Below are 25,651 nucleotides of genomic sequence, written 5' to 3' on the forward strand. Positions count from 1 at the left end.
CGTTATTGAGCATCTGTACCGGGAACACTGCAAGGAGAAAGGCAAAGAGCAACCTATCTCACTGGACACCACACTGGAAGAAGAGCTCATGTTAACAGAAAATAGCACTTTCTGGCATAAGGTACAAATTGTGTGCCTCAGAGTTGTGATATGTGATCAGTAGAATTATGTGGTGCAGTTCTTGCTAAACTGTACAACTTCAGGTAACTGGTAACGGCATTGCATAAGTGATTTCTCTCCATATTAAAAAGAAAACTCACTAGATACAGAAAACTAGCATGTAAAGGATGAAGCCAAGCTAGGTTTCTACATGCAAAGAGTTTTGTTTTTCTCACTTGGGAAAGACCTTGGTAAGATGGGGATCAGGAAAATGAGTAGATGTGGGAGGATAGAATGAGCTTAGCTGTTAAAGAGATCTCTTTCCCTCATGCCAGGTTGAAGAGCTCAGCCGTGCAGAGATGGAGATGGATTCAGATCCTGTAACCAAGCAATTTAATGAGGTAATGGTATACCTCTTTGAGAGAAAGACAGTAATTGAGGGAAAATCAGTACTCATGTTTTGCCTAAACCTGTGCGCTTTGAGTAGTGGATCTTGGGAGTGCTGGGCAAAAACCTGAATGAGGGGCTCGTCTGATTGGGGAGGTAGTAGGAAGAGCGTTCCCAAATGCCCCAAACTCTTTGTCTACTCCAGCAACCCTGATCTTGGGTATAATGGGAGGGGAGGAATCAGAGCAAATCGGTGGCATCAGGCATTGCAGAATTTTGAGAGCAACATCAGGAGTTCCTAGAAAGATTGAGAGGGATCTATTTTCCCAACTTTTTGGTGACTGTTCCTCTTAAATATGACAGAGGTGGTTGAGGTCCTGCTGGCATGGATGGTAAAAACATCATTCAGATATCTAATCAAAAGTGCTTCTCTAAACTCTTTGCTTTGCCTTTATGAGGTGGGGCATTCCTACATCTTGAGTTGTCTATTTTGTTTTCTTGTACATCCTTGTACATTCAGGTCCAACTAACCCTACGTTGGTTTGCCAACAGGATGAGCTGGACTGTTCAAAGAGTCATCCTGATTATCACCATGGCAATGGTCCTTACAATGAGGTCAATATCCCTGGGTGCTGGTTTTTCAGGCTACCTCACAAGGTGAGCAGGAATTTCTTGTATATAGAAATAAATTGATAATTCTTTCGAGTTCAATTAATTGAACTTTAAAATCAGAAATGCATGAAAGTATATACGCAAGAAAGTGTCTGTGATATATGGAGGATGTTACACACCACACAGGCAACATTCCCCCACCCCCTTGAGTATACACTAATTTCCCCCCACTTGATTATTTTTCTTTTTTCTAATATCCTTGTGGGGGGGGGGATAAGAGTGTAGTTATGGTTTTATAGACCTCTCAAAGCTATGCACCTTTGCCACTGAAATGAAGCCTCTTATTAAATTCTATTGGAAATGTAATATTTCTTTCCTGAATAGAACAAAGTATGTGCAAGAGGTGCCAAGTGTTCAAATTGGCCTGGAAAATGCAGCTTGTGACCTAGAAGTCTTTATCCCTGTTGCCAGATGTGCTGAGTGGTGTTAAGGATTGTTCCTTGGGAAAGGAAATGCATCCTACCCATGCTCCAAGGCATTGCTTCTTTAACATTTCACAAGTGTTAAGGAGGCCATAATCCAGTTGTCGAAGTCGTTGCTGGTCAGATTAGATGCTGCTGGACTGGACCGTTAAGGGTTTCTGTAAGGCAACTTCGTATGTAGTAGGGAGGAGGGTTTTTTATGCTGGCTAATCCTGTTTTATAACTGATACCTTGAGCTAAAGCAAACTTCCATCTCCTGCTGTTAAAAGGATGGTAATGAAAACAACGTTGGAAGCCCATTTGCTAAGGATTTCTTGCCCAAAATGGAGGATGGCACCCTGAAAGCTGGCATAGGGGCCACAGAAGGGACACAAGCTCTTGAAATCAACAAGAAGATCTCCTTTTGGAGAAATGCTCACAAAAGAATCAGGTGAGGTGTGGCTTCCTTCTGCATGACAGACTTTACTCCCCACTCCCATGCTGTATGGTGATAATTCAAGTTATGCTTTCAGTACCAAGGTAAATGTGCCTCTTGTGCCATGAACCATTCAGTTTGTATACTTTACTCCAACCTTTAAATTTTAATCTTTGCAACATGAGAGGAGCCCCTCCCCTGAGTCATCTTCAATTTGCTAAGATCTCAGGAGAGGTAGTTTTTTGGGGTGTGTACTTGGTATAGTTCAATCTTATTACTGGGCTTGTTGAGCCCTGGATAAAATGCCACCTCAGCTCAATTTTTCCTTTCATGGCCTGCTAGGGGCTTGAGATTTGGTGTGCTCAGGCAAGGAGACAAGGGCCAATTCAAGACATTAGTTCTTTTGTTTGCTTTCTGAAATTTGTTTCCCTTTTGTTTTGTCAGTTCCCAGATGGTGGTGTGGTTGAAGAAAGGGGAGCTGCCTCGATCTGTGACCAGGTACACATACAGAGATATTCTCAAGGTCATTTTTTCCCTTTTATTTCTTCCCCACTTTTCAGCCAAATTTAGTTACCAAAGTGACTTACAGACTTACGACAATAATAATAATATTAATAATAATAGGTGGTGTGCCCCTGTTTCAAACTACTGTTTTTCTGCTCTTAAAGATCTTCAGTCTTACAAATCAGACTGGCAAGTTGCATAGCTGACTGCTCACAGAAGCAGCGATTTTGTTGATTTCTGTTGTACTACCTCTCAGTTTCCCCTGTTCCTCCCTTTTCCAACTCCTGTGGAAAAATAGCAGCCCTGTTTTACTATCTGATTTGTATCGCTTCCAGCTTTTGCTGCCTGTTGGTGGAGAATCTTTTGAGCTCTCTGCAGACAGTGTTTCTGCATGTTCAGGCTGCTCTCCCCTTGCAAGTGTAATGTGTAGCCAAGCTGTAAATTATCTGGGCTGTGAAAGTAAAAGGATTCTGTTTTAGGAGAGCAGCTGATATTCAAAGAATCATAGAATGGTAGGGTTGGAAGGGACCACAAGGGCAATCTAGTCCAACCCCCTGCAATGCAGGAACCACAGTTAAAGAATCCCTGACAGATGGCCATCCATGTCTTTGCTATTGGGCGGGGGGCCTTTATCCCAGATACTGGAGTAATTGCAGGATACATTTCTACTTCTGGCTCACAAAGGACTTACCTGCTGAGTCTGTTTTACTTAACCAGATATTTATGCCACTTATTCCATAAGTCTAGATAGGCTAGTAGCCTGAGTTGGAATAAGTTCTGCGTTCTCAATAATCTCCACTAGTTATTGGATTCCAAGCAAATGTCAGAGATGTATATTGCCTGAAGAGTAACAGCCAGTTAAGAGTGATGAATGTTCATGAACAGTTGCTGAGCAGCTACTCCAGCAAAATCTTTTAGAACCCTTGGCCTCTGTAGGATGTGTCGGTTTACCTGTTCCTGTCAAGTAGCTACTTGATCATTAGCTAGGCTGGCTTCCTCATGTTATATGAAATTAGTTCACCCTGATGTTTCTGTAGGCATCCAGACTATGACGAGGAGAATAGCTATGGAGCTATCCTGCCACAGGTGGTAACTGCCGGGACAATAACTCGTCGAGCTGTGGAGCCCACCTGGTTGACAGCCAGTAATGCCAGAGTATGTATGGATTTTCTAATGCTTTTTATTCTTGCTGAGAGAGAGAAACTGAAATACAGTTGTCCAAAGATATGTACATCCTGGTTTTCTTGTCCATAACGAGAATTCCAGTCTATAAGAAATAGACACCTTTGGCTAATTTACAGGAATAGAGAAGCCATTCTGGCAAACATAATTTATTGGTTCGTTTATTCATTACTACAAAGTCCAATTAGTTAATTAGCTATTTCGGTTTTTGGAGCATTGATTTCCAATTACGAGCTCAGGCTATCACTGCTGTAACTAGAAGATTCTGTAATAGTATATCCATGAGCAGAAGAGTGCTATTGCATTCTGGGCCTGCTTAGCCACTGTGTGAACACAGTGGGTCTTTGCTTTGATCTAGCAGGAATCTTCTTATGTTCTCTGTGTCTTGCAGACTGACCGGGTGGGCAGTGAGTTGAAAGCTATGGTCCAGGCCCCTTCTGGCTACCATCTGGTTGGAGCTGATGTGGATTCCCAGGAACTTTGGATAGCAGCTGTCTTGGGAGAAGCTCATTTTGCTGGCATGCATGGTGAGCATTTCCACTCACAACAGCCCTCCCCTGTCTGTTCCTATACTTATTGCTTGGGAATGTGAAAGCTCTGTTCAGCTATCATAGCTAATGCTGTTTTTGAAATAGTTTTTTATTGTAATTTTTTACAGTACAGTGAGTACAGAAACTGCATATTAGAAATACCACTTTTTGCCTTCTTCAAACCAACATACCTCTTTAAAATAATTTATAAGGGTCTAGAGGCTCCCATATATTTGTGTCCTGAGCTCACTCAGCCAAGGAGGACAAATGGCTGGCAGTTTAATTCTTTATTGACAAAAGCAGACACTTACAGAAGCTCCTAAGGTGCACAGAATACACATGCACACACACTTCTGGTGGCTACATAGCTGGCATTAACTTTTCCAAGCTTGTGCCCTGGTTAAACAGTTGGAGCAATAGTGGGGCATCCCCTAGGGCTTAAGTACCCTTGTCCGACAGTGTGCATTATGGTATCTAGGCAACCATAAGGACTACAAACTTGTTTTTAATTGACACCTGAGGTTCTGAGCTCCATTTTGTATCCAGGGCCATATTTTGTTCCTGTACAGAATTACGGGGATACACTTGGCCCCATTTCACTCCAAGGTCCCTTTTGTCACACCCTCTTCAAGACCACACTAACCCCTTCTTTCCCCACCAAAGGCAGCACGGCTTTTGGCTGGATGACCCTTCAGGGGAAGAAGAGCAATGCCACAGACCTGCACAGCAAGACGGCCTCCACAGTGGGGATCAGCCGAGAACATGCCAAAGTGTTCAACTATGGGCGCATCTATGGGGCAGGGCAGCCCTTTGCAGAGCGCCTCCTCATGCAGTTCAACCATCGCCTGACGCAGCAACAGGCCAGTGAAAAGGCTCGCCAGTTGTATGTTGCTACAAAAGGGATTCGGCGGTAAGACGTGCTTGGGGAAGAGTCCACCTCCAATTAATCAGTTGAATAGTATGTTTGTGCTCTGCAGTAATTGCTGCATCCTTGATTTTAAAAAACCTTTGATCAATTAAAACCACTCCTTTTAATTGGGCAGTGTATTTTTTAAACAACAAAAAAGTGATTATAAATACTGCTGCCTGCAGTTTTTATATCTGGAAAGAACCATTCCATCTCATTGGAGAAATGGCTCTTCTCTGGTGGTGCCTTAGGGTAAGTCTAGTCTAATTTGTATTTCCCTTGTCTTTGAGAATGTCAGTGAACACAGCGATGGTCAAGTAGACATTGGGTACTTGGACTTTCAAAAAGCTTTTGGTGCAGTACCGTACCAAAGACTCCTGAGCAAGGAGGTCCTCTTATGGATCAGTCACTGGTTAAAGAACAGGAAGCAGAGCTTGGGAATGAATGGACAGTTCTCAGAATGGAGAGATGTAGAAAGTAGAGTCCCCCTAATAATTGGTACTGGGGCCTGTGCTTTTGACTTGTTCATAAATGATCTGGAATTGGAAATAAGCATTGGGGAGGCCAAGTTTGCTAATGACACCAACTTTTTTAAGATAAGAGGATGTTGTGTGAGGAGAGTGGGGATGTTTCTTTCCCCAAGGCTATTATCTCTCTCTAAGTACTTGTTTGGCTCCAACTTGAACTATGGCCTGAACTGCCATGCTGAAGGCCCTACTTAGTTTGGACTTTGGGGGTGTTTTGTGTCCCTCCCAACTCCTGTGGTTTCTTGTTCCATTCTCCTCTCACAGCTGCTATCTGTCCGAAGAAGGGGAATGGCTGGTGAAAGAGCTTGGCATCCCCATAGAAAGGGAAGAGGATGGTTCTGTGTCCCTGGAAGATGTGCGGAGGATAAAGAGAGAAGCAGGAAAATGGTAAGGTGTTTTCTACTGGAAGGTTATGCTTGAGCTAAAGCCAGGGCTGTTGGTACTAAAGTAAAATAAAACTTTTTTTTAAAAAAAATCAAAATTCTGTGCCATGGTCATCTAAACTCTGTACCACAAAAATCTACATGCTTTGCTCCATTTTACTTAGTTCCTTCTCCTGCTGGTCACAGACAAAGGCAAAAGGTTATGTGGCCACTGGAAAAATTATTTAGCCACCCTTGTGGCTTCTGAGTATCACTAAGCACTCTTAGCATGGGCCACAAAAGTGTTTTGGAAAATGGAAATCCTTGAGAAGATGAAGCCTATCCCTCCTATCACCACATAATGTCCTCTCCCACCCACCCCGGTGGTGGGGTGGCATATGTGGCTGTAGCTAATCAGTCCTCCTTTGGATTTCAGAAAAGTCTCTGGTGCTTTGCAGGTTTATGGGATACCAGAACATAACTGGGTTGTGAACAGCCATGGCCTTTTCCTCCAGAAGATGATGAAGTTTTAGAGATAACTTTTCACATTTCTCTCTTACTAAAGGAGAGTAACCCAAAACAGATTATCTGTTCCTATTCATGGTCAAGGCAGTTTGTGCAAATTAGGCAAGCTTGAAGCATCCATAGGGAGGAGTCCTTCCCCCTGCCCGCTTGAGACAAGGCATTTATCTGAGCAACTCTATCACTGGGCTTTAATGTCTTGCTTTTGATTAACTTGAATTTTTCTTTCTCCACTCTTAAGCACTTAGTGGTACGGGACCCAGGGTTTATATTTTGGGTGGTGGCTTTAATTTGTGAGGCCTACAAGTAGAGGCTACTACAAAACTTCTGCAATGTAGGTGGGAGAAAGAGAGATGTCTAACGGAGAAGAAATAGGTGGGCTGGAGTTCCAGCTGCATTTTCCATGCTGCAGAGAAAAATGTCAGAAGGCGGGTAGCTGGTGACGGAGTAAGTGCAATCCCTGCACCTTGGCAGATCCCTAAACAGAAGTTTGTTGCTGAATGGCTAGTTCAGCTCTTATGTTCTTCATATTGCAGGTCTCGAAGGAGAAAGTGGGATGTGGTGAACCGACGAGTGTGGGCCAGTGGGACAGAGTCTGAAATGTTCAATAAACTGGAAAGCATTGCCATGTCAGAATCTCCTCGCACCCCTGTGCTGGGCTGCCACATCAGCAGAGCATTGGAGCCAGCTGCTGTCAAGGGCGAGGTGAGAGGGAACCCTCTTGACTCTGAATTCCAGCCCTTGCTTTAATACAGTGTGTTTTCATGGCAGCAGTAATTGGCCAGCTTGCATTGTGAGGGTTTTCACTGGAAATGTGGTATTAGGAGAATGGGAAAGGGAAGGTGGAGGTATCTGGCCAATGACCAGCAACATGTAGGAACAATATTTCATTTAAATTCTCCAGCTGCCTGTATGAAGCAGAGCATGCAGCTAAAACTCTTGCTGTTGGGCGTTATTCCATGATGTGCTTCATCCCATACAGTGCATGCCAATATTCGTGTAAATGATGTGATTGTGCACTGCATGCTGAAGGCGGGTGGGGTGGGGTGAAGGTGCATTCCTTTCCAGGTCCATGATTGTGGAGAAAGGCTGAGAATTATTCTGGCAGCCTTCCCAAGAGCAAGAGCTGTAATGCAGTGAGTAGAAATCACCACTAGACAACCAGGCAGGGGAAATCTACAAGGGTTAGTAATCTATTACATAACAACAACAAAAAAGCAACACGTATTTGCAGGAGTTTGGATAGTAGAAATTGTACACCCAGTAAGTCTTAAAGTATTTGCAAGGTGATTGTGCTTTTTGGTTATCTGTAGGTAGTGTAGCAAGCTATGTTGTGGATCAAGTGTTTGCAACAAGTTGTCTTTTCCATGTCAAGTGCTTTCATTGTATCTCTATGAGCAGTGCAAGCTCCAAGCCACCTTAAAAATGTGTTTGGCAAATTCATATATTGTGCAGTAAAGATCAGGGCTCAATAGTTTTCAGTGGTTGTGTACATTGATATGCTGGTCATGCTTTTCAAGATGTAGGCAGCCAACAAGGAAAGCAAGAGGTTTACAATAGAAAACAGTATCTCTCTCTTCCAGTTTGTAACCAGCAGAATAAACTGGGTGGTCCAGAGCTCGGCTGTAGATTACCTGCACCTGATGCTTGTGTCAATGAAATGGCTCCTTGAGGAGTTCAGCATTGATGGACGGTTCTGTATCAGCATCCATGACGAAGTGCGATACCTGGTACAAAGTGAGGATCGCTATCGGGCAGCTCTCGCCCTGCAGATCACGAACCTCCTTACACGGTAAGCACCATTTTTGTCATGGCATCCCACAGGCCAATGTTCAGGATATCTGTTCAGCTAGAAAACTAGGGATTGCCTGACAGATTTCTTATAATACTAGCCTATCTTCCAAGGCTGAGAGCCAATGTATGAAGCACTTGGGAAAGCAACTAGTCATACCTCTGGATACGAACACTATGTGTTGCGTTCATCATGGGTTACGAACGCGCCAAACCCGGAAGTACTGGAACGGGTTACTTCTGGGTTCGGCAGTTCGTGCATGTGCAGAAGCGCCGAATCACGCTTTGCGCATGCACAGAAGCACCAAATCGCGTCATGCGCAGGCATGGGACTTCAGGTTGCGCGCTGCTCATGTTGCGAACGGGGCTCCAGAACGGATCCCGTTTGCAACCAGAGGTATGACTGTACATAGAGAAGACATAGTATCAAATTTGGGGTTGTGGGGCTCTCCAAATCCTTGCAATAAATACTTTTTCTGGGTAGAGTGAACGAGGTCTCCATCCCATAATGTATTAAGCCCTGTTTCCACCTGGGAGACATGAGGAACCATATGACCAGCTTTTATAGACCATCCTCCACTGGTGTGTCACTCCTGTCCTTGCCTCATGTTCCTGTGACGTCCGGCTGGGGAAAAAGCCCTGACTGTCGGAGGCATTATGCCTCTGAATATCAGCTGCTGGCAATCACAAGTAGGGAGAGCACTACTGCACTCAGGTGAGTTTGGGTTTGTTTGTCTTTAAAAAAGAGAGAATTGTAAAAGCATGAGGATTTGGGTGTGTAGTTGATGTGATAACTGAAAGCTGACACCTTTCAGAAGAATTTCCTAAATCTGTACTACTTGCATTGCTTGTATTTTCAGGTGCATGTTTTCATATAAACTGGGTATTCAAGATCTGCCTCAGTCAGTGGCCTTCTTTAGTGCTGTGGACATTGATCGGTGCTTAAGGAAAGAGGTGACGATGGATTGTGTCACTCCATCTAACCCAACAGGGATGGAAAGAAGATACAATATTCCCCAGGGTGAGTATTGTGCCACTTCCTTAATTCTAGAGAAGCTAGAGTATCTTCTCACAGAAATATCTGAATCCTGTTGTGCTACTACTGAATAATAAATAATCTATGTCTACTCATTGGAATAGCCATATAAACCAGGAACGCCATATATATTGATCCACTTTGCATATAACACTAAGCCAAACCATGGTTCAGCACCAATGAGTGAGTTCCTGGAATGAAGATCATAGTTGCTGTGCTACTTCCCAGTGAAGGGTAGCTTGTCTCTCATTCTGGATGAACCAGTTTGTCTAGAGTGAGACAAACCACAAGACTGGCTTCAGATGCAGTACAGGAAGCACAGCAGCAAGACTGGCATGAGCACAACAGCCATGATCTGCGCTTTGGGAGCCCATGACTGTTCATTTGCACTAAGCCATGGTTTTATGTGCTAACTAGGCCATCCCCAGTATATGGTTTTGGTAGCCTTCCAGTTCAACAAGGCTCTGCTTGGATCTCCTTTCTCCAGAATTTGTCCTCGGAGTGAGTCCAGGAGCCAAGCTTGCACTTGCATGTTCCTTTCGCCATAGGAAGAAAAAGAGTGACCAAATAGGAGATCCCTATCTGCTTCTGTAGCACTGGGGCTGCCACTCCTGCTTGTGTTGCTCTGCTACCCCTCTGTTTACACAAGCACCATCACTGTCACAAGGCTCCTTCCACCCTCATTCCCTTAATGACAAGCAGCCATCATTCAGTCACTCATTTGGATCTCGGGCTTCCTTGTTGTGTGTGCACATGCAAGTAGGCAGTGGCGACACAGGGAACATGGGAAGGCCTTCCTGGGCCACCTGCCTACTCAGTCACCCCACCTGCTGTTGTCATGTTGTAGTTTGTGTTGCTGCCACAAGAACTGCAGTATGATAACACCTTACATTTTTGTGCATGTAGAAAGACAGCCATATTACTCAGCAGAAAACCTCACTCAATTCACTGACACTTATACTTAGGTAAGTATGCACAGCAGCCTTCGTTTCCCACGGAAAGGAGAGGGCCCACCTTCACAATAACTACGGGATGTCCCAGTCAGTCTTTGTTTCTTTGTCCAATGTAACATTTTATTCTGCTTTGATACATTTGCATAGGGAAGCAGTTTGCAACATCTGGCTTTCCCATATTGCTTGTTCTCACTCCATCAGCTCTAGGCTTGTTATCCAGCCACTGACTGTTATTTACACTGTACCTTTTCACTATTTCCAGAGTGCCTACAAACACTTCAATATGAAATCTTGTCTCACAAGTAGTAATTATGCTCAGCACTTGACATAATCACTTTTTAATTGGCGTGAATTAATGAGTGTTTAAACAACTTATAACTAAAGCTTGTTAATTATTGAGCTGCAATGGCAATTTTGTTCCAACTATGACAGCTTGAGAAGAAACCACTGCAGAAGGGTACATGTATTTTGCTTTATTAAATTAAGCTCTGGCAGGAATCTTTTAAAGCAATTCTTTTAGGGAAAATGCATTTTAGAAAAATGGCAGTCAGTCCTAGATTTGGGAATGTTCTCCACCATTCTCTTGTAATATCAGCAGTTTTGGAATAAACAGTGGTGTTGATTACTTGTTCTATTCCCTTCCCAGCTTGCTAGCTGTTTCAAGATCAACAAGTAGATCTAAAAGTGGTTTTCAATATCTGTTATGGGGCTGGGAGGTGTAAATTTAATTTCTATTTAATTTGTTTCAGGTGATGCTCTTGATATATACCAGCTTCTCAAAATAACCAAAGGCTCATTGCAGAAACAAAAATAGGGTGCAAGACTTCAACGGATGGGAAACCTATCAGCTCAATAAATCCTCCCAGAAGCAGCGAGACTTGCCCCCTCCCTGATTTGCGCCTTCTTCACTGAGAAGACTTCGGGGCTATCATTAAAACAAGCTACAGCTGCAAAGGTGAATCACTGACAGAACATCCAGACAGGCCCAGAAGGACAGATTGCACTTTAACTGGGCTGTGTCAGGATGGTTATTCAGTAGCCTGTTGTGGTGCAAGCATTCAGAGAATTGCATGTCATTTATATGGCAAGCAGAAACCTAATTAAAGCCCATCTTAAAAATGAGACATTCCTCTTTCTCCATTAATGCTTCGCAGGGCAAGCAGAACCAAGGTACAGTAGTCACTTGGGAATGACCAAGGCAGCTCTTATTTTTTACGTCGCCTCTTAGTTTTGGGTTCCTGGCTGGTGTTGGATTGGGTAGATGCAGTGCTCTAAAAGAGATGAAAACAAGCTATTAGTAAATGCACCAGAGGAGTCCTGAGTTACTGAAACACAATTTTAAAACCTGCTGTTTAAAGCAATTTTTACTCTGAAAAACACCTTTTTGAGCATTAACTTCTGCTAGAAAAGTGTCATGTTCTTCATTTTTGTCATCTCATTAGCATTCGTGTATCTTGCTCACCCCCACAGAGGCTGCTGAGACTCAGTGGTAAAATTGAGTAGTCAGGATGATGCACAGGGGGTACTCCCCACACTTCAAAACAAGTTGCCATTGTACAGGAATGGGTATTTACCATTAGCATACAACTGACTAACCTTCATATGAATTTCATACAAGGTACTTTGGAAGTACAGATTTACATTTATATTGGCAGAAAATGGATTGCTCTAGCTTGTATCTTTTTAGAAAGTGTACTACTAACCTGATCGTTGGCTGGCTCATTCTCCTTATCTTCAGCATTCTGTTCCTGTAGAGCACTCTCCAAAGTAGACACATTGATACGGAAGTCCCGGGAGGTGCTCAGTTTCATATATTGCATCAGGTTGACCTGCAGCAAGCAGCCCAAAGGGTAGTCTGAGTGAAAGCTTGCACCACCTATAGGCATAGCTTATGAAAACTTAAATGTAGAAGCAAAAAAGCCCACAAGTTTATACACAACCTTTCATCACAAGTGACCTCAAAGCCGTTCACATACTCAAAATTACAGAATACAAATAGTAAGCTATCATTAGTAAAACCACAGTGTCAAGGATCAAAAAGCTAGTGAAAACATGTACATTTTTGTGCCAAAAGTGACTCAGACCACACCGAATCGATATCAGATACATAAAGGACCAGGTGTCCCTTATTCTAAGATCTACAGCACTTTGAAGCACAGAAGGAATTTGTTTAATTACTAACATTACTTTTATTCTTTTTGTCTATATTCGGGAAGGGAGAATGTTAGCCGCTTTGAGACTCCTTCAGGTAGTGAAAAGCGGGATATCAAATCCAAATCCAATATACACAATATACACAAACAGTAGACATAAGCCTTTCTAGGTTTCATCCTGGGTTCTAACAGACATGACTCATTACGCCAAAGTATTTGATACTTTGAACTGCCCACCTAGCAGTTCAAAAGCACGTCAAAGTGCAAGTAGATAAATGGGTACCGCTCCGGCAGGAAGGTAAACGGCATTTCCGTGCGCTGCTCTGGTTCGCCAGAAGCGGCTTAGTCATGCTGGCCACATGACCCGGATGCTGTACGCCGGCTCCCTCGGCCAATAAAGTGAGATGAGCGCCGCAACCCCAGAGTCATCTGCGACTGTACCTAATGGTCAGGGGTCCCTTTACAAAATGTATCTGATAAATGATTAGCCTATTCAGCAGAGACAGTCCTTCATTTGAACTGCTTAGCTTTTGAAGTGTCTATATAAATAATAATTCAATTTCCTGTTAACTTGCATAATTTTCATGGAATCAGAGTTGGAAGGGACCACAGGGGGCATCTAGTCCAACCACCTGCAATGCAGGAATCTTTTGGCCCAATGTGGCCCCATGACCCTAAGATTAAGAGTCTAATGCTCTACCAGCTGAGCTATCCTAAGAAGTTAATTGCCGAGGTGTGCCCAAAAGTTGCAGCTACATTCTTAGACTACAATGTTACCTTTGACTTTTTCGAGAGATGGATCAGAAAATTTTCATATTGTTCTATGGCAAAAATCAAGTTTGGAATTGGCTTGGATTCCCGCAACACTTTGGCCTACAGAAGGAAGGAAAGCATTGAAGTATATTAAATACAGCGGCAGGACAAACTGTTACAGGATCTCACAGTAAATAGCTATGTAGGCTATCAAACATGTTTAATATCATTTCAGGGTGAGTATTATCCACATGGATAGGGACGCGGGTGGCGCTGTGGTCTAAACCACAGAGCCTAGGGCTTGCCGATCAGAAGGTTGGCAATTCGAATCCCTGCAACAGGGTGAGCTCCCTTTGTTCGGTCCCTGCTCCTGCCAACCTAGTAGTTCGAAAGCACGTCAAAGTGCAAGTAGATAAATAGGTACCGCTCCAGCGGGAAAGTAAACAGTGTTTCGCTGCACTGCTCTGGTTCGCCAGAAGTGGCTTAGTCATTCTGGCCACATGACCTGGGAGCTGTCTGCGGACAAACGCCAGCTCCCTCGGCCTATAGAGCGAGATGAGCACGCAACCCCAGAGTCATCCGCGACTGGACCAAACGGTCATGGGTAACTTTACCTTTATTATCCATGATTAGGTAACCAAATCCTAAGGAGATATAGATGCTCTGAATTTTATTAGACCTCTGAACGACAAAACTGACTTGAAAAACATAGCTCTTCAAGGCTTTGTGCAAGTTTATCTGTCCTCCACAATTCAAATTGCACTTGTGATTATTCAGTGGTAGTTTATGCTGCCATCCTCTGCTACTGAAGGAGCACAGACTTAAGGCTTTAAGTACATCCCATTGAAACTCAATTAAATAACTAAGGGTTCAGTGTATTTCTGGGCAAAGTACAGCACAAATAATCATGCTCACCATGACGGTGGACACCTCAGCTGTTGTCTTGTCCTTTTTCTTCTGTTTCTTTTCTCCTGCCATGCTCAAGGTTTCACTCTGGATATTCTGAAAGGAAAGTTGCTTGACATGTGAAGATGGGGGATTGAGTCTCTGTATTAAGAGGGTTAAGCTGGTATAAAACATTGGAGCAATTCATAAAAAGAGAAAGCCCCTTTTACAGGGAGTGTTCATTCTGAATTTACTGTATATTTGGGTTTAATCCTGACGTATCCCCCTGTCCCTTCTTGCTACTCCACTTCTGGTCTTCCCATTGACCTTTCCATAGTCCTCACTCTGAAGAAGTCATTTTTTTCCTATCGTAATCCATCTTTGCAGGAAATACTGAGACCCTCATTCATACCACACCTTTGTTAAATATGGGCAGGAGAATTCTGTAGTTGCAGCTTTTTGCTTCACAGAACACAGAGTAAGAGTGGGATAGTGCCGAAGTTCACCATATCAGTACCTCCCAGATTTAAAACACGACTTGGTAAAGTCAGAAGAATAAGTTCTATTCTTTTCTATTAATCTTAGGATCCTCATTTTCCTGTCTTGCCACTGATAACAGCATTCTCTGCATTTATGAGAGCACAGGAAATAGGGCCGGGTACAGAATTTAGCTTCCTCAGCATCACAGCTTTCACTACAACACAAAACACAGCAGTCTTTTTAAATGAACCTCAAGGCAGCAAGCACAGGTATGGTCCCATCTAGGCACTGAACAGACCCAAACCCACTTAGCTTCAGCAAGGTTGATGCCTCCTGTGCCGTCAGCATATGTAAATGCTATTTTCCCCTAGGTTAATGGATGCACTGTTTGGGATTGGGAGTGTGAAATGGGAAAATCAACCTTTTGGCTTACCTGCACATACGTGATGAAGGCATAACACTGGGGGGTCAAGTGGGAGCCAGAGAGTCTAACCTAGAGAAGATAATGCCACTTATTCCAAGAATTTTCTTCCGGAATTAAAAGCAGAAAACATTTATTCAGCACCTACTAACAGGCATTGTACAGGATCACGTAACACCCACCAGCTTTTCTAGCCGCCCTGGAATCGCCCATGTTGTAGTTCGGCACACTTGGAGATACTAAAAAAAATCAATGCAAGAGGACATGGTATATGAGCCACAGGAACTCCCTGCTACAGAATGCAAATGGTCTGGGCATCCTTGCCTGTTGTTAGCCTTTGTGTTGTGTGAGATCAGCAGCAAAGATCCTACAGAAATAATACTTTCAGTGACCCTCCTCAACTGAAATTTGGCAGGTAGCAATTTATTAGAGTTAGGATGTTCTTAGTAGTGGTGCCCTTCCACTTGGATTTTCTGCCCAAGTAGGCTAATGTAAACCACCATAAGAATTAAGCTAGATAGCAGGTTATACATTTTAGAAACAAACTTGCACTACTGGCTACCTGAGAGTAGCCCATCCTCAGTTTTTAGGCATCCAGGCTAAACTGGGCTTAGGGAAAATTGATGATCAGGCCCTCAAACCCAAACCTCAGGTCAAGAGCACTCACATATTTCACAAGGGTTGTAAGAGTGGTGTACATCTTGCTGACACTCCTGAGCAGTGTGTCCACACAGCTTCCCGGAGGCAAAGCTGTTTGTACCAGCTCATGGTATGCAGTCAACAGAGTCCCAAGCTGAAGAATGATTGCTTTTTCCAGAGGCTGGGCTGGGTTTGCTGCTTGAGAGGCATCTTCTACTAAAGGAAGGAAAAAGCTTGGTTAAAACCACATGGACAAAGGTCCTTGAGATCTAGAAATAGTCACATAGCCTGTTTGAATGGGTTTGCACTCCCCTTTAAAAATCAGGTACACAGTTTAAATGTGTTCCAAGTTCAAGCCCAGTTCCTGGTTGGTCAAATAGCAGCAGCATCAATTAAGTTCACTTCTTACAGCTTTGATTTATGTGTCTTTTCCTTGAGATGCTGGCCTTGGCCATCATAATCCTGATCACTACTGGAACAAGCTCTACTTGGTGTTGTCCTTGAATTCAGTTTGGAAATTTCAATTGGTCTACTCTAGAATGTGGCTGTCATCTGTATTGGTTAACAAATTTGTTCCTGAGCTTAATTAAAACAGTTTCACAAAGTTGACCATGTTTGGGGCAGATGGGACTGTTTTTTGTCCTATGAAAATTTGTTTCTCTGGGGTCTTTTCCTAAAAACTGTGCCAAAGGGCCTTTTGTCCCTGATCCTGTGGTTGTTTTTTATTGACTTGACAATAAGGATGAGAGTGGGAATCGTCAGCTGAGCTGTTCTTAACAAGAGACAATGCAATAGGACACCATTTGAGAACTGCTGTTCTTTCTCTTACCTGCTGCCTCCAGTACCAAATGACTCTTCATCTTATTGATCAGCCAGTCCACCTCTTCGAGGACCTTCTCTGCTCGACTCAAAATCAGTAACTAAGAGAGAAAGAAATTGCTTTGAATAGCACATTGTGCCTTGCAGCCACAGGAAATTGCCAAGCAGAATTTACTTGTCACATTTATGTATCACTTTTCATTGAATTTGAACCTAGGTTTGTGTTTTTTTAGTTTTACACAAACCAACTCACACAAGCTGTAGGAGCTGCTGTCTTGGCGTTCACAATAGCAAAGTGGCACTGGTGCTCCATTTCAATATCCTAGGCAGAGAGTGGGGGGTTAAAAAGATGAAACAAGCAGTAATTTAGATACCTATCAAAAAAAATTATTCCACCATTCCTTTTTATCTTCACAACAACCCCATGAGATAGGATAGGATAATAGTCACTGGTTCAGTGTCACTCAAGTGTCTCTAAATGGGGATTTGAACCCAAATTTCTCTGGTCTAACACTCTAACCACTACACCAGCCTGATTCTACATTCTTTCAACAGCTATATTCAGGAAGGGGATTTGGGGATACAGAAAAAGCGCACAAGCCCTGCATTTGCAAGTGCATGCAGACTGATAAGCTCAGTCTAAAAGGCCCAACTGATTCTGTTACCTGGTCTATGTCCCCAAGCTGAGCATGGATATCCTGGGCAAGCTCACGCAATACACTGCCTGGGCTCTTGATGAGAACATGCAGACTGAAGAGCAGGGCTAGCAAGCCCTTGCAGCAAGGGGCATCATCTGCGGAGAGCGAAAACACAAGTAAGCTTTGGAGACACCATGGCTGGTCTACTGGGTCAGGCCAGCAACCAACCCAGCCCAGCATTCCACCTCTTAACAGGTGCCTGCAAATGTAACACTGCTTAATCTCCTATTCTCATGTTCAAAGCAAAATAAAGTTAGCATGACACCTGCACTCTATCATAATTTTCACTAGCCAGGGCTAAAAAGTGCTATTTAGTGCTGCTTTTGTCAAAAACACCGATACAGGCACAATGCTGGAAGAGAGAAAGAAGAGAATGTGAGCCCACAGGATGCAACCCAATCATGGCGAGGAAATCAAGCAGTGTTGCACTTGCATTGGGTCACATGAAGATGTTTAGTGGCCCGAACTTCTATCAAACAACTTTGGGTACCCTTATCTCCCATTAATTTATTTAACCCTTTCTTTGAATCTGGATGCTACATTTCATTTGATGACCTAAGCTGCAGACATCATAAGGCCTGAGGCAGAGGAACGAAGCCTTACCTGGTCAGAAATCTTACCTAGGCTAGTCTCCTTGCAAATCTTGACTGTCCAGGATAGCAGCTGCATGAACTGCACAAGAAGAGAGAGGGTGACTTTTCTCATTACAGAATTATTAGTGTTTTGTTACTTGTAAAGCCACCATGAGAGCTGTTTTCAATGTGGGTTAAAAGGCAGATCAGAAGAGTTAAGAGAGAATAAATAAATGATACGTATTAAAAGCAAGAGTTTAATCAGATAGATTGGAATGAGGGATGGTCCACATGTAACACAAAGACCAGCTTAAACATGAGAAAAGGCTGGTGAATTAGGCCAGTGGCATCACTCTGCAATATTTATACCTGGAGGGAGGAGGGCTCCAACAGTTTGGAAAGAGTTGCAAGGATGTTGATTAACAGAAGTGCTTCCTTGCTGCTGAAGTCATCATCAGCGTTGCTGAGCTGGTTCACTAATGACCTCTGAGAAGTAAGGGAAAATGAAAATGGATTTCATGAGCAAACAACAAATGTGGGAAAGCAATGAAAGGAGGGGAGGAAGGTGGGGTGAACACTTTCTGAGACTCATTCTGTTCCTGTCCAAGTATTCTTAGGCAGTTCCCTAAGTAGGAGATACTCCTTTCCTAGATTTGCTCCATTGGCTTTGCAATTGTAAGCAGCAAACTGAGAGCACAGGCCCAGTATCTCTGCTTGTATCCTCCTGAACAAGAGTCGATCCATCCCTTCAAGCAGTTCAGCCCCAACATCACCTTTCTGCAGTTCACCTGAAACTGTCGAATCTGAAAGGCCGCTTTCTCAGTGACGTTAATGTCCCCGTCTTCTTCCGCATCTTCATTTGCAATATCTGGCAAAAGGGAAAAAAGGAGGAGGTAGAATGGCAACAAGGTAGAAGTTGAGGTCAGGAGAGAGAATTCATCACAGCTATACACATGGAGACTATCATTACTTTGAAAAGCAGTGGCTGACAGTGTATTTGTTTATATTTATAAAAACACTTGTATACTGCAGTTTCTTTTAAAAAATATCAGTAGTCTACAACAATTTTATATGCATATACAATTAAAAAAAACCCATACACAAACCTAAATTCACAGATCATCAGCTAACTATGACAGAAAAATAGCTTTCTTAATTGTCTGCGTAAGCTTGGCAGCATAGAAAAGTGTTTAGCAGACACCCAGAGGTTGACAAAGAAGGGGCCTGCAGAATCTTTATGGAAAGAGCATTCCGCAGGAGTGTTCCGATGACACTTCCAGCCCCATCACTGACAATTCCCCAGAAAACGAGCCTTAATGCTTACCCAGTGCCTGCAGAAACTGGGGGATCTTTGCTGGATACAGCTGTTGCACGGTGTTAAAGATCCGCAGCAAACCCTCCAAGCACAACAGTGAGATGCTCTTGCCCTTCTCCTTCTTGCCCGATTCTTCAGCTGCAGTTGGGATTGAGGTGTATCTCCACAGCAGCACTCTTTGGGGAAAGGGGTAAAGTAGGGGGTGATTTAAGGCAGGCTTAATGGCCAGGTGTGATGACTAGGAACAGCCAACTCTTGTACCCAAACTACTCATCCACTATTACTGTGCTTAACTCTCTATTCATGCATGCAAAGCAGGATGGGCACAAGTTGACGTCAGGTCATCTCTTACATGCGCCTCTTGCTCAGTACAGTCAAAGTCAGGTCTGCACAGTTTGTGGCCAACAAAAAACAAGCACAGTCTGCAAGCCACACAGTGGGCACACCAGCTACTTCATAATTTCTCAGGTTCCTGCTGTCTCAGGCAGGCAGCAAAAACAGAATGAATATCAAATCCCTGGTTGGCCACTATATATACAGGTAGCTGACAAGCTGCACCCTGCTGAGTGGGTTACAAAATATTCTAATTTTTCGAGTTTCACCTGTACCTTTATGATGGCAATATCTTCTGCCTATATTATAGAGCTGGATTTATTATAAGAAACCTCTATACGATAACTTTGTTTACATTATTGCAAAACTGTACAAAACAGTTTGACTTAACTAACGACTGCAGAAGTCTGCTGCTCAATGGCCTCAAAGACCAAGAGCCTACTTGCTCAGAATCCCAACACTGGCTTAGTTTCAAAATCATATTTGTTTTCTTTCTCCACCTTTTAATATGTAAGAGCTTGAGATATTTAAGAGGTACCCTATGTGGGATGTGTCAGTCAACTCCAACATTCCAAGAAGGACCAACCGTCATCTGTGTGTCAGTTTGTTTGGATCGTTGAACAGTTAAGCTGCTGCTGCTGATAGATACTAAGATGGAGTTGTTAAGACTCACTAATATGTAACATATAGTTTATTTTGTAACCTAAGTATGAATCTGACAGTAAACTAGTTTGTTTTATTATAACACAGATTCATGTGTATTGTTTTTAAGAGGGATAAAAGGGATTCGCAACTAAGAAAGAATCTAACGAGTCAGCAAGCCGTTTTGCTGCTGTGCAGATCTCAGTAAGGAAACGTTTGACTCTGCAACTAAACTAAACTAAACTATATTATAAACGTTCCTAACCCTTTACTAACACCACACCAAAGTCTTCAGGCCATGTGACTCACCGAGTGATTCTACAGAGGTTCTGGAACATCTTATCTCTGTTCTGCCCATCAGGCCCATCTGTTTGTCCCGTCTCCTCCAACTGCTGTACTTTCTGCAAGGCCACACTGACAGCATAGCGCATGAACTCACTGCTGGAGCGCAGAACGGCCAAACTCTCCTCGTGGTTCTGGGAACAGTCCCTGGGGCATCAGAAGAAAGCAAATTCTCAATGATTGTCAAGATGGCAAAAAGGAATCAGGGATGGAGCCAGAGGAGAAAGTGGTGTAATCTCAGGTGACTTAAGCTACCCCTCAAATTGGGTAAAAGCACATTCAGGCATCCAGAGAGACAAAATTTCTAGACACCCTAGATGAATGTGCCTTGAAACACAGGTCCTTACCTGAAGAGACTTGTAAGTAATGTGCACACAAAGCCCATGGAAAGGAAGCTTCGGGCAATTTTATTTGCCGAAGTGGGTTTGTTCTTCCCAGCTTTCTCTTTCAGGATTTCACAAAGTCTGGTATAGCACTTGAACAGGCCCAGAACATCTTCAAACTTGTTCTTGCTGCAACACACATTGCAGAAATAAAAATGCAAAAAACCATGAGACAAACTATTTCAAAACAGAACCTAGGTATTTTTATTTCATGTTTCACTCATGAAACACACAGACAAACATGCAAATATTAGTCATTCACTAGAATGGTTGGGTAACTTAGTTGGACCCATTTGCAAAGCTGTTTTAAAAGAAATTGAGGGAGGGTAGGACAAAATAACGTCTGAACTCATTTCCATCCTACTGGGATTAAAGGACCACTACGACATGAGGAGAGCTGGGTTTAAACCACTGGCAGTCACCTGAACCCAGAACCTTCAGAGACTTAATCAAGAGTCCAAGTGTTAAGCTCAACAAGACCATCTAGGTTTTCTCACTATTTCTGCTACCAGGAATTATGCTGAACTTGTAAGCTCTATTCCATGCAGTTTGCAGCTGGGAAGTCCTACCGGCTGTATAGAAGCGTAGATGTGGTGAAGGGCAGAGGGAGGGAGGATAATTTCATTCCTTACCTGAAATTCCCTATGCTAAAGTTGTACTCTATCAGGACCTCACAGACGCCCATAACTAAAATAGCATAGATATTGTTCTTCAAGCCCACTCCTGTTGATTGAGAGAAGTCTGCCGACTTATCCTGAGCATAAAAAGAAAAGAAATTAAAATCTCATCTCCAAGGCTTTGAAAAAAGAAAGAAAGGAGCAGTCTTCTCCCTGTTCCTAACTTACCAGTTCAAAATCTTCTAATTCACTCTTGATCATTCGCCGTGTGATCGACTCCAGCATCTCCTCCAAGTCTTGCTGGAGACCCTTATCATCATCGTCATCTTCATCTTCTTCTTCTTCTTCCTCCTCCTCAGCCTGTCGGCGCAGGCTTAAGGTGCTCTTATACCAGGTTAGGCAATGCTGAATACAGCAGAGTAAGTGAGCCTGAAGGAAATTGCAGCATCAATCATTAATGGTCATGCAGCTTGCTGAGATGCCTCCCTCCTCCTCAGGAAAATGTTCTTGTCACAGATACCAGCCTCATATAACCACCATGCTTAATTTAATGCACAAAGGGATTAATACTAGAGAGCAGTGGTTTTCAACAAGTGTGCCGTGGCACCCTGGGGTGCCTTGAATGATGGTCAGGGGTGCTGTGGGCAACACTGGCCTCTGTCCCTCTTTCCTTCCCTCCCTCCTCTGATGCCCTCTTGCGTCTCTGCATCCCAAAGGCTTGCACAGCTGTTTATTGCAGCAGCCCTGGCTATAAGCTCCGCAGGTGAATGGTGCCTCTGGGAGGCACCTCTCTTTTGGGGGGGCAGCTCAGAGACCAGGGATTGCCCAGAGGACTCCCAAGGGAGGGTGCTCGAAAAAGGGTGAGAGGCTGCCAGTTCTGCAGGCAAGGGGTGACATAACTGGGCTCCTGAGCCCCACAGGGGTGTCACTGAAAGAATGTAGTTGGTTTAGGGAGCCAAACTGGACAGGACACCATTCATGCCATTTCACTAATGGTGCGGGTGGGCCTTTAACCCTCCCTCCTGCCTCCTCCCTTGTGCTTCTGATTCAAGCCCAGCAGCTGCTAACTGCTCTGGAAGCTTTTCTTAAAAAGCAGGTGCAGAGTAATGGGTTGTTTGAGATAAAAGGATCTGCAGTTTATTTATTTATTTTATAAATTTATATATTGCTATTGCTTGATTGTTTATAAATACAACAACAACCTCATAGTGGTTTACAAAAAAGGTAAAACAATAAAATGGAGGAAAAATTCACAACCGTGCTTTAAAAAACATACAAAAGTTAAAATACTGAAACGGATTAAAATTACCCCAACTTTCTAAGCATCTGGGTAGGCTTGTTTAGTAGGTGCCTAAAAGAGTACAGTGATGGCACCCGCTTGATCTCAATAGGCAGGGAGTTCCAAAGTTCAGATGCTGCCACACAAAGTGAGCAAGTTCTTACAAATATGGAATGGGTATTATGTGGCGTCTGTAGTGGTGCCAGTTCTTAATTTATGAGAAATATGCTGTCACTTTCCTTTGAAAGATGCTAGTTACAAGCTCCAGATATCAGTGGAACTGAAAACAAACTTTTAAGAGCCATTATTCAAGTCACTCAATCCTCCAACGCTCTCACCAAAGGTTCTTGCAGGAAGATTTGGTCTCTCTGAGCCAGGATGCATCCCTCTAGTTTTAACGGGGGCAGCAGGTCAGGTTCCGGCTCATAATACCGCTTTATCTGCCACAGTAAATAAGGAACAACATTTTACAAGTGAGAATCACCCCACTTTACTGCTAGGCAGGAGAGGGAACAGGGGAGAAAGGCTAAGCAGCTGAATTAAAGTTAGAAAGAAGAAATAAATCTTCCCTAGCTTAGGATTGCTGAACTTGGGTGAAAACAGATACATACTTCCTACCCACACTTCTCTGCCCAGGAACAGGAATAGTTTTTTCCCATCCACTGACATAACATACCTGGCTCAAATATACATCAGCGCATATTTTCAACCCTCTCCTCCCACCTCCCCCTGCTCCCATTTAGACCAGCTTTTCCCCCTCCTCCTAGGTGCCTGACATGTTTTTCTATTTCAAGAGTTAAAAAAAACCCAACCAATCACCAACTCTATGCTCCTTTGTTTTTAAACTTAAAGCAATGCTCTGGGCAGTGAGAGAGGGAGGTGGAAAGGAAGTGTCTTTATGACTGACACAAGGGGAAGCCAATTAACCTTCTGCACAGAATGCTTCACCTGGAAAGACAGCTTACTCCCAAGTTTGGGAGTTTGTACATCTGTCCAAAAAAGGGGTGGGGAGCATGAATCCACATCTCAAGTGCATTGTTCAAGATATGTGCATTTGCCTTCTCTGATGCACGGCTCACTGACCTTCCATCTGTTTTATTTCCCCCTCCACCATGCGGCTTCTAATACTTGTTTTGAGTTTCAGGTGCTTTGAAGGAGAGTTGGAGAACCCCAGGCCCAGGGGCCAAATGTAGCTCTCCGGACACCTCTCTACCTGAGCCTCAGGACTCTCCCCAGGCCACAACCTCCACTGACAATGCTTTGCACCCACTTTGAATGATTTCGCCTAGCTGGAACAAGTTCCTGATCTGTGATAATACCTCTCGCTTGCATGGATGAAGGATGGAGAGCAAACACAGACAGTGACTACCGTAAGAGTCACTTCAGTTGCTCTGCCCACTTTTGCCCCTGGTCCCACCCACTTTTTACTTCTTACTCTGCCTGCCACAAGCTTGCAGCCCTGAGAAGGTTGCCAATGAGGGAATGAGGTCCATGGAAAGGTTCTCCATCCCTGGTTAAACCATCCATGACTGTACATTTGCCAACGGTGGGAGCCAGAAACACAGGTATAAGCAGCAGGTAAAAAAAAAAAATGAGAGAGAGAGAAGGATAAGATTCTAAGTTGACGCACGTCCTCACTTGTCATCTTATGAGTTACCTCTTGCTATGTAAACTATGCAACCCCACCAGATAGCAAAAGCAATGAAGTGTCCTATGGCAACTTAAAAGCTAACAAAAAATGGTAACAAAAAAACTTTCCGGGTCTAAGGCTGTCATTTTGTCCGAACCAGGATGCTCTGGTTTGTGCTTTACCTTATAAACCTGAATTTGAAACCAGAATCAGAAACTATGATTGGTAATGTCCCTTGGCTATATACACAATAAAGGCCTGACTTGACCAAGAAACCAAGATCACACAAGGAGGGGAAGACTGGGGAGAAGAGAGCATGTGAGCCTGGGGCTGGGACATGCAATACCAAACTACAGTTTGTCACACTGTCTGAACCAAGCCTGCAATGTTTTGATCTCGCCATATACCTGAGACAGCAGCATCTCCAGAATGGAATTACTCAGTTGGGAGTTTCTCCGCAGGACATCATAAAAACCCTGAGAGGAGGGAAGAAAGGTTAAAAATAATAGAGCCTTAAAAACTCTCACAGGCCATTTTCATCACTGTAGGCAATGGAAGACAACCATGCTCCCTCTGCTACCTGTCACTATGCTCAGAAGCAAAAAACTGATCCTCACAATATAACACACAAAACCAAATCAGGTCCCATCGGACTGCCATGAAGCACAGCAGAGGTGCAGAAGGGTATTATACAACTAGGGCACTACAACACACCAGCACACAAACACTTACCAGAAGACCAGGAACCAGCTTCCCAAAGGCCTGCAGATGCTGACATTAAACCACAACCTCGACACTGCTTGAACCAAAGAAATTATGTGGAAACATGGCCAAAAGGATCCTCACCTCATAGAGCATGAATCTGACATCAGCCTGCTGACTTAAGCATCGCCTCAAGCTGCCCAGGATTTCTAGGCAAAAGGCCTCATTGGCTGCTGCGTTATAGCGGGTATGAACATCCACCTGGACCTAGAAGGCAGTAACAGAGTCATGAGAAATCACCTCCGCAATCCTATGCACCTGGGGCTGCACAGGACCTTTGGGAAGCTGCTGGCTGCTTACCTGACTCGCACCAATTGCCTGGCTGCACTGAGAGGAGGTCAAGCTACCCAGAACCTTAAAATTCTTTAAGAGGAGCAGAAACCCAGCAACTGCTGACTTACGGGCCTCCAGCTGCCTGTGATGGAAACAGAGGCAAGGGAGAACAATTAAGGACACCCATGGATGCTTCTGCTGAGAATTCTGGGGCACCCTGTCCTCCCTACCTTGTTCATGCTGGACAAAGCTTTATGAGCTGAATTCCCTTAAAAGTTGGAGTGAAGAGATAAAACAACAGACAAACAAACCTAGAGTGGAAAACCACAAAGGTGTGCAGGGTTGC

The 25,651-nt window shown here is 43.6% G+C and overlaps 2 protein-coding genes across 3 annotated transcripts in view; one reads left to right on the forward strand and one right to left on the reverse strand.

The window, feature by feature from the left end:
- POLG (DNA polymerase gamma, catalytic subunit) lies at nt 1-11,431 on the forward strand (the record flags this gene model as incomplete). The annotated part of the gene is given in 13 exon segments (XM_033166466.1): nt 1-121; nt 435-500; nt 1,039-1,143; nt 1,850-2,010; nt 2,440-2,493; nt 3,537-3,654; nt 4,073-4,208; nt 4,875-5,121; nt 5,910-6,032; nt 7,066-7,234; nt 8,113-8,321; nt 9,181-9,341; nt 11,059-11,431. Coding segments are annotated over 13 exon segments (1,735 nt in total), but the record flags the coding sequence as incomplete, so codon positions are not given.
- FANCI (FA complementation group I) overlaps nt 11,295-25,651 on the reverse strand; it is a 27,674-nt gene continuing 13,317 nt past the window's right edge. The window contains exons 18-39 of one of the 2 annotated variants that reach the window (XM_033166464.1): nt 25,333-25,447; nt 25,117-25,239; nt 24,678-24,746; nt 22,979-23,080; nt 21,590-21,790; nt 21,377-21,498; nt 20,709-20,873; nt 20,329-20,508; nt 19,054-19,220; nt 18,518-18,597; nt 18,099-18,215; nt 17,778-17,829; nt 17,125-17,252; nt 16,713-16,781; nt 16,470-16,560; nt 15,669-15,853; nt 15,184-15,240; nt 15,014-15,073; nt 14,131-14,217; nt 13,240-13,335; nt 12,013-12,138; nt 11,295-11,580 (exon numbers count right to left, since the gene is read on the reverse strand). In XM_033166464.1, coding sequence (XP_033022355.1) covers nt 11,515-11,580; nt 12,013-12,138; nt 13,240-13,335; nt 14,131-14,217; nt 15,014-15,073; nt 15,184-15,240; nt 15,669-15,853; nt 16,470-16,560; nt 16,713-16,781; nt 17,125-17,252; nt 17,778-17,829; nt 18,099-18,215; nt 18,518-18,597; nt 19,054-19,220; nt 20,329-20,508; nt 20,709-20,873; nt 21,377-21,498; nt 21,590-21,790; nt 22,979-23,080; nt 24,678-24,746; nt 25,117-25,239; nt 25,333-25,447 — 2,458 coding nt within the window. In that variant the 3' untranslated portion in view covers nt 11,295-11,514. The remainder of the gene's footprint in view (nt 11,581-12,012; nt 12,139-13,239; nt 13,336-14,130; nt 14,218-15,013; nt 15,074-15,183; nt 15,241-15,668; nt 15,854-16,469; nt 16,561-16,712; nt 16,782-17,124; nt 17,253-17,777; nt 17,830-18,098; nt 18,216-18,517; nt 18,598-19,053; nt 19,221-20,328; nt 20,509-20,708; nt 20,874-21,376; nt 21,499-21,589; nt 21,791-22,978; nt 23,081-24,677; nt 24,747-25,116; nt 25,240-25,332; nt 25,448-25,651) is intronic. The other variant, XM_033166465.1, reaches the window with a different exon arrangement.

The sequence above is a fragment of the Lacerta agilis genome, chromosome 13, assembly GCF_009819535.1.
Source record: "Lacerta agilis isolate rLacAgi1 chromosome 13, rLacAgi1.pri, whole genome shotgun sequence".
In the NCBI taxonomy this organism is placed as follows: domain Eukaryota; kingdom Metazoa; phylum Chordata; class Lepidosauria; order Squamata; family Lacertidae; genus Lacerta; species Lacerta agilis.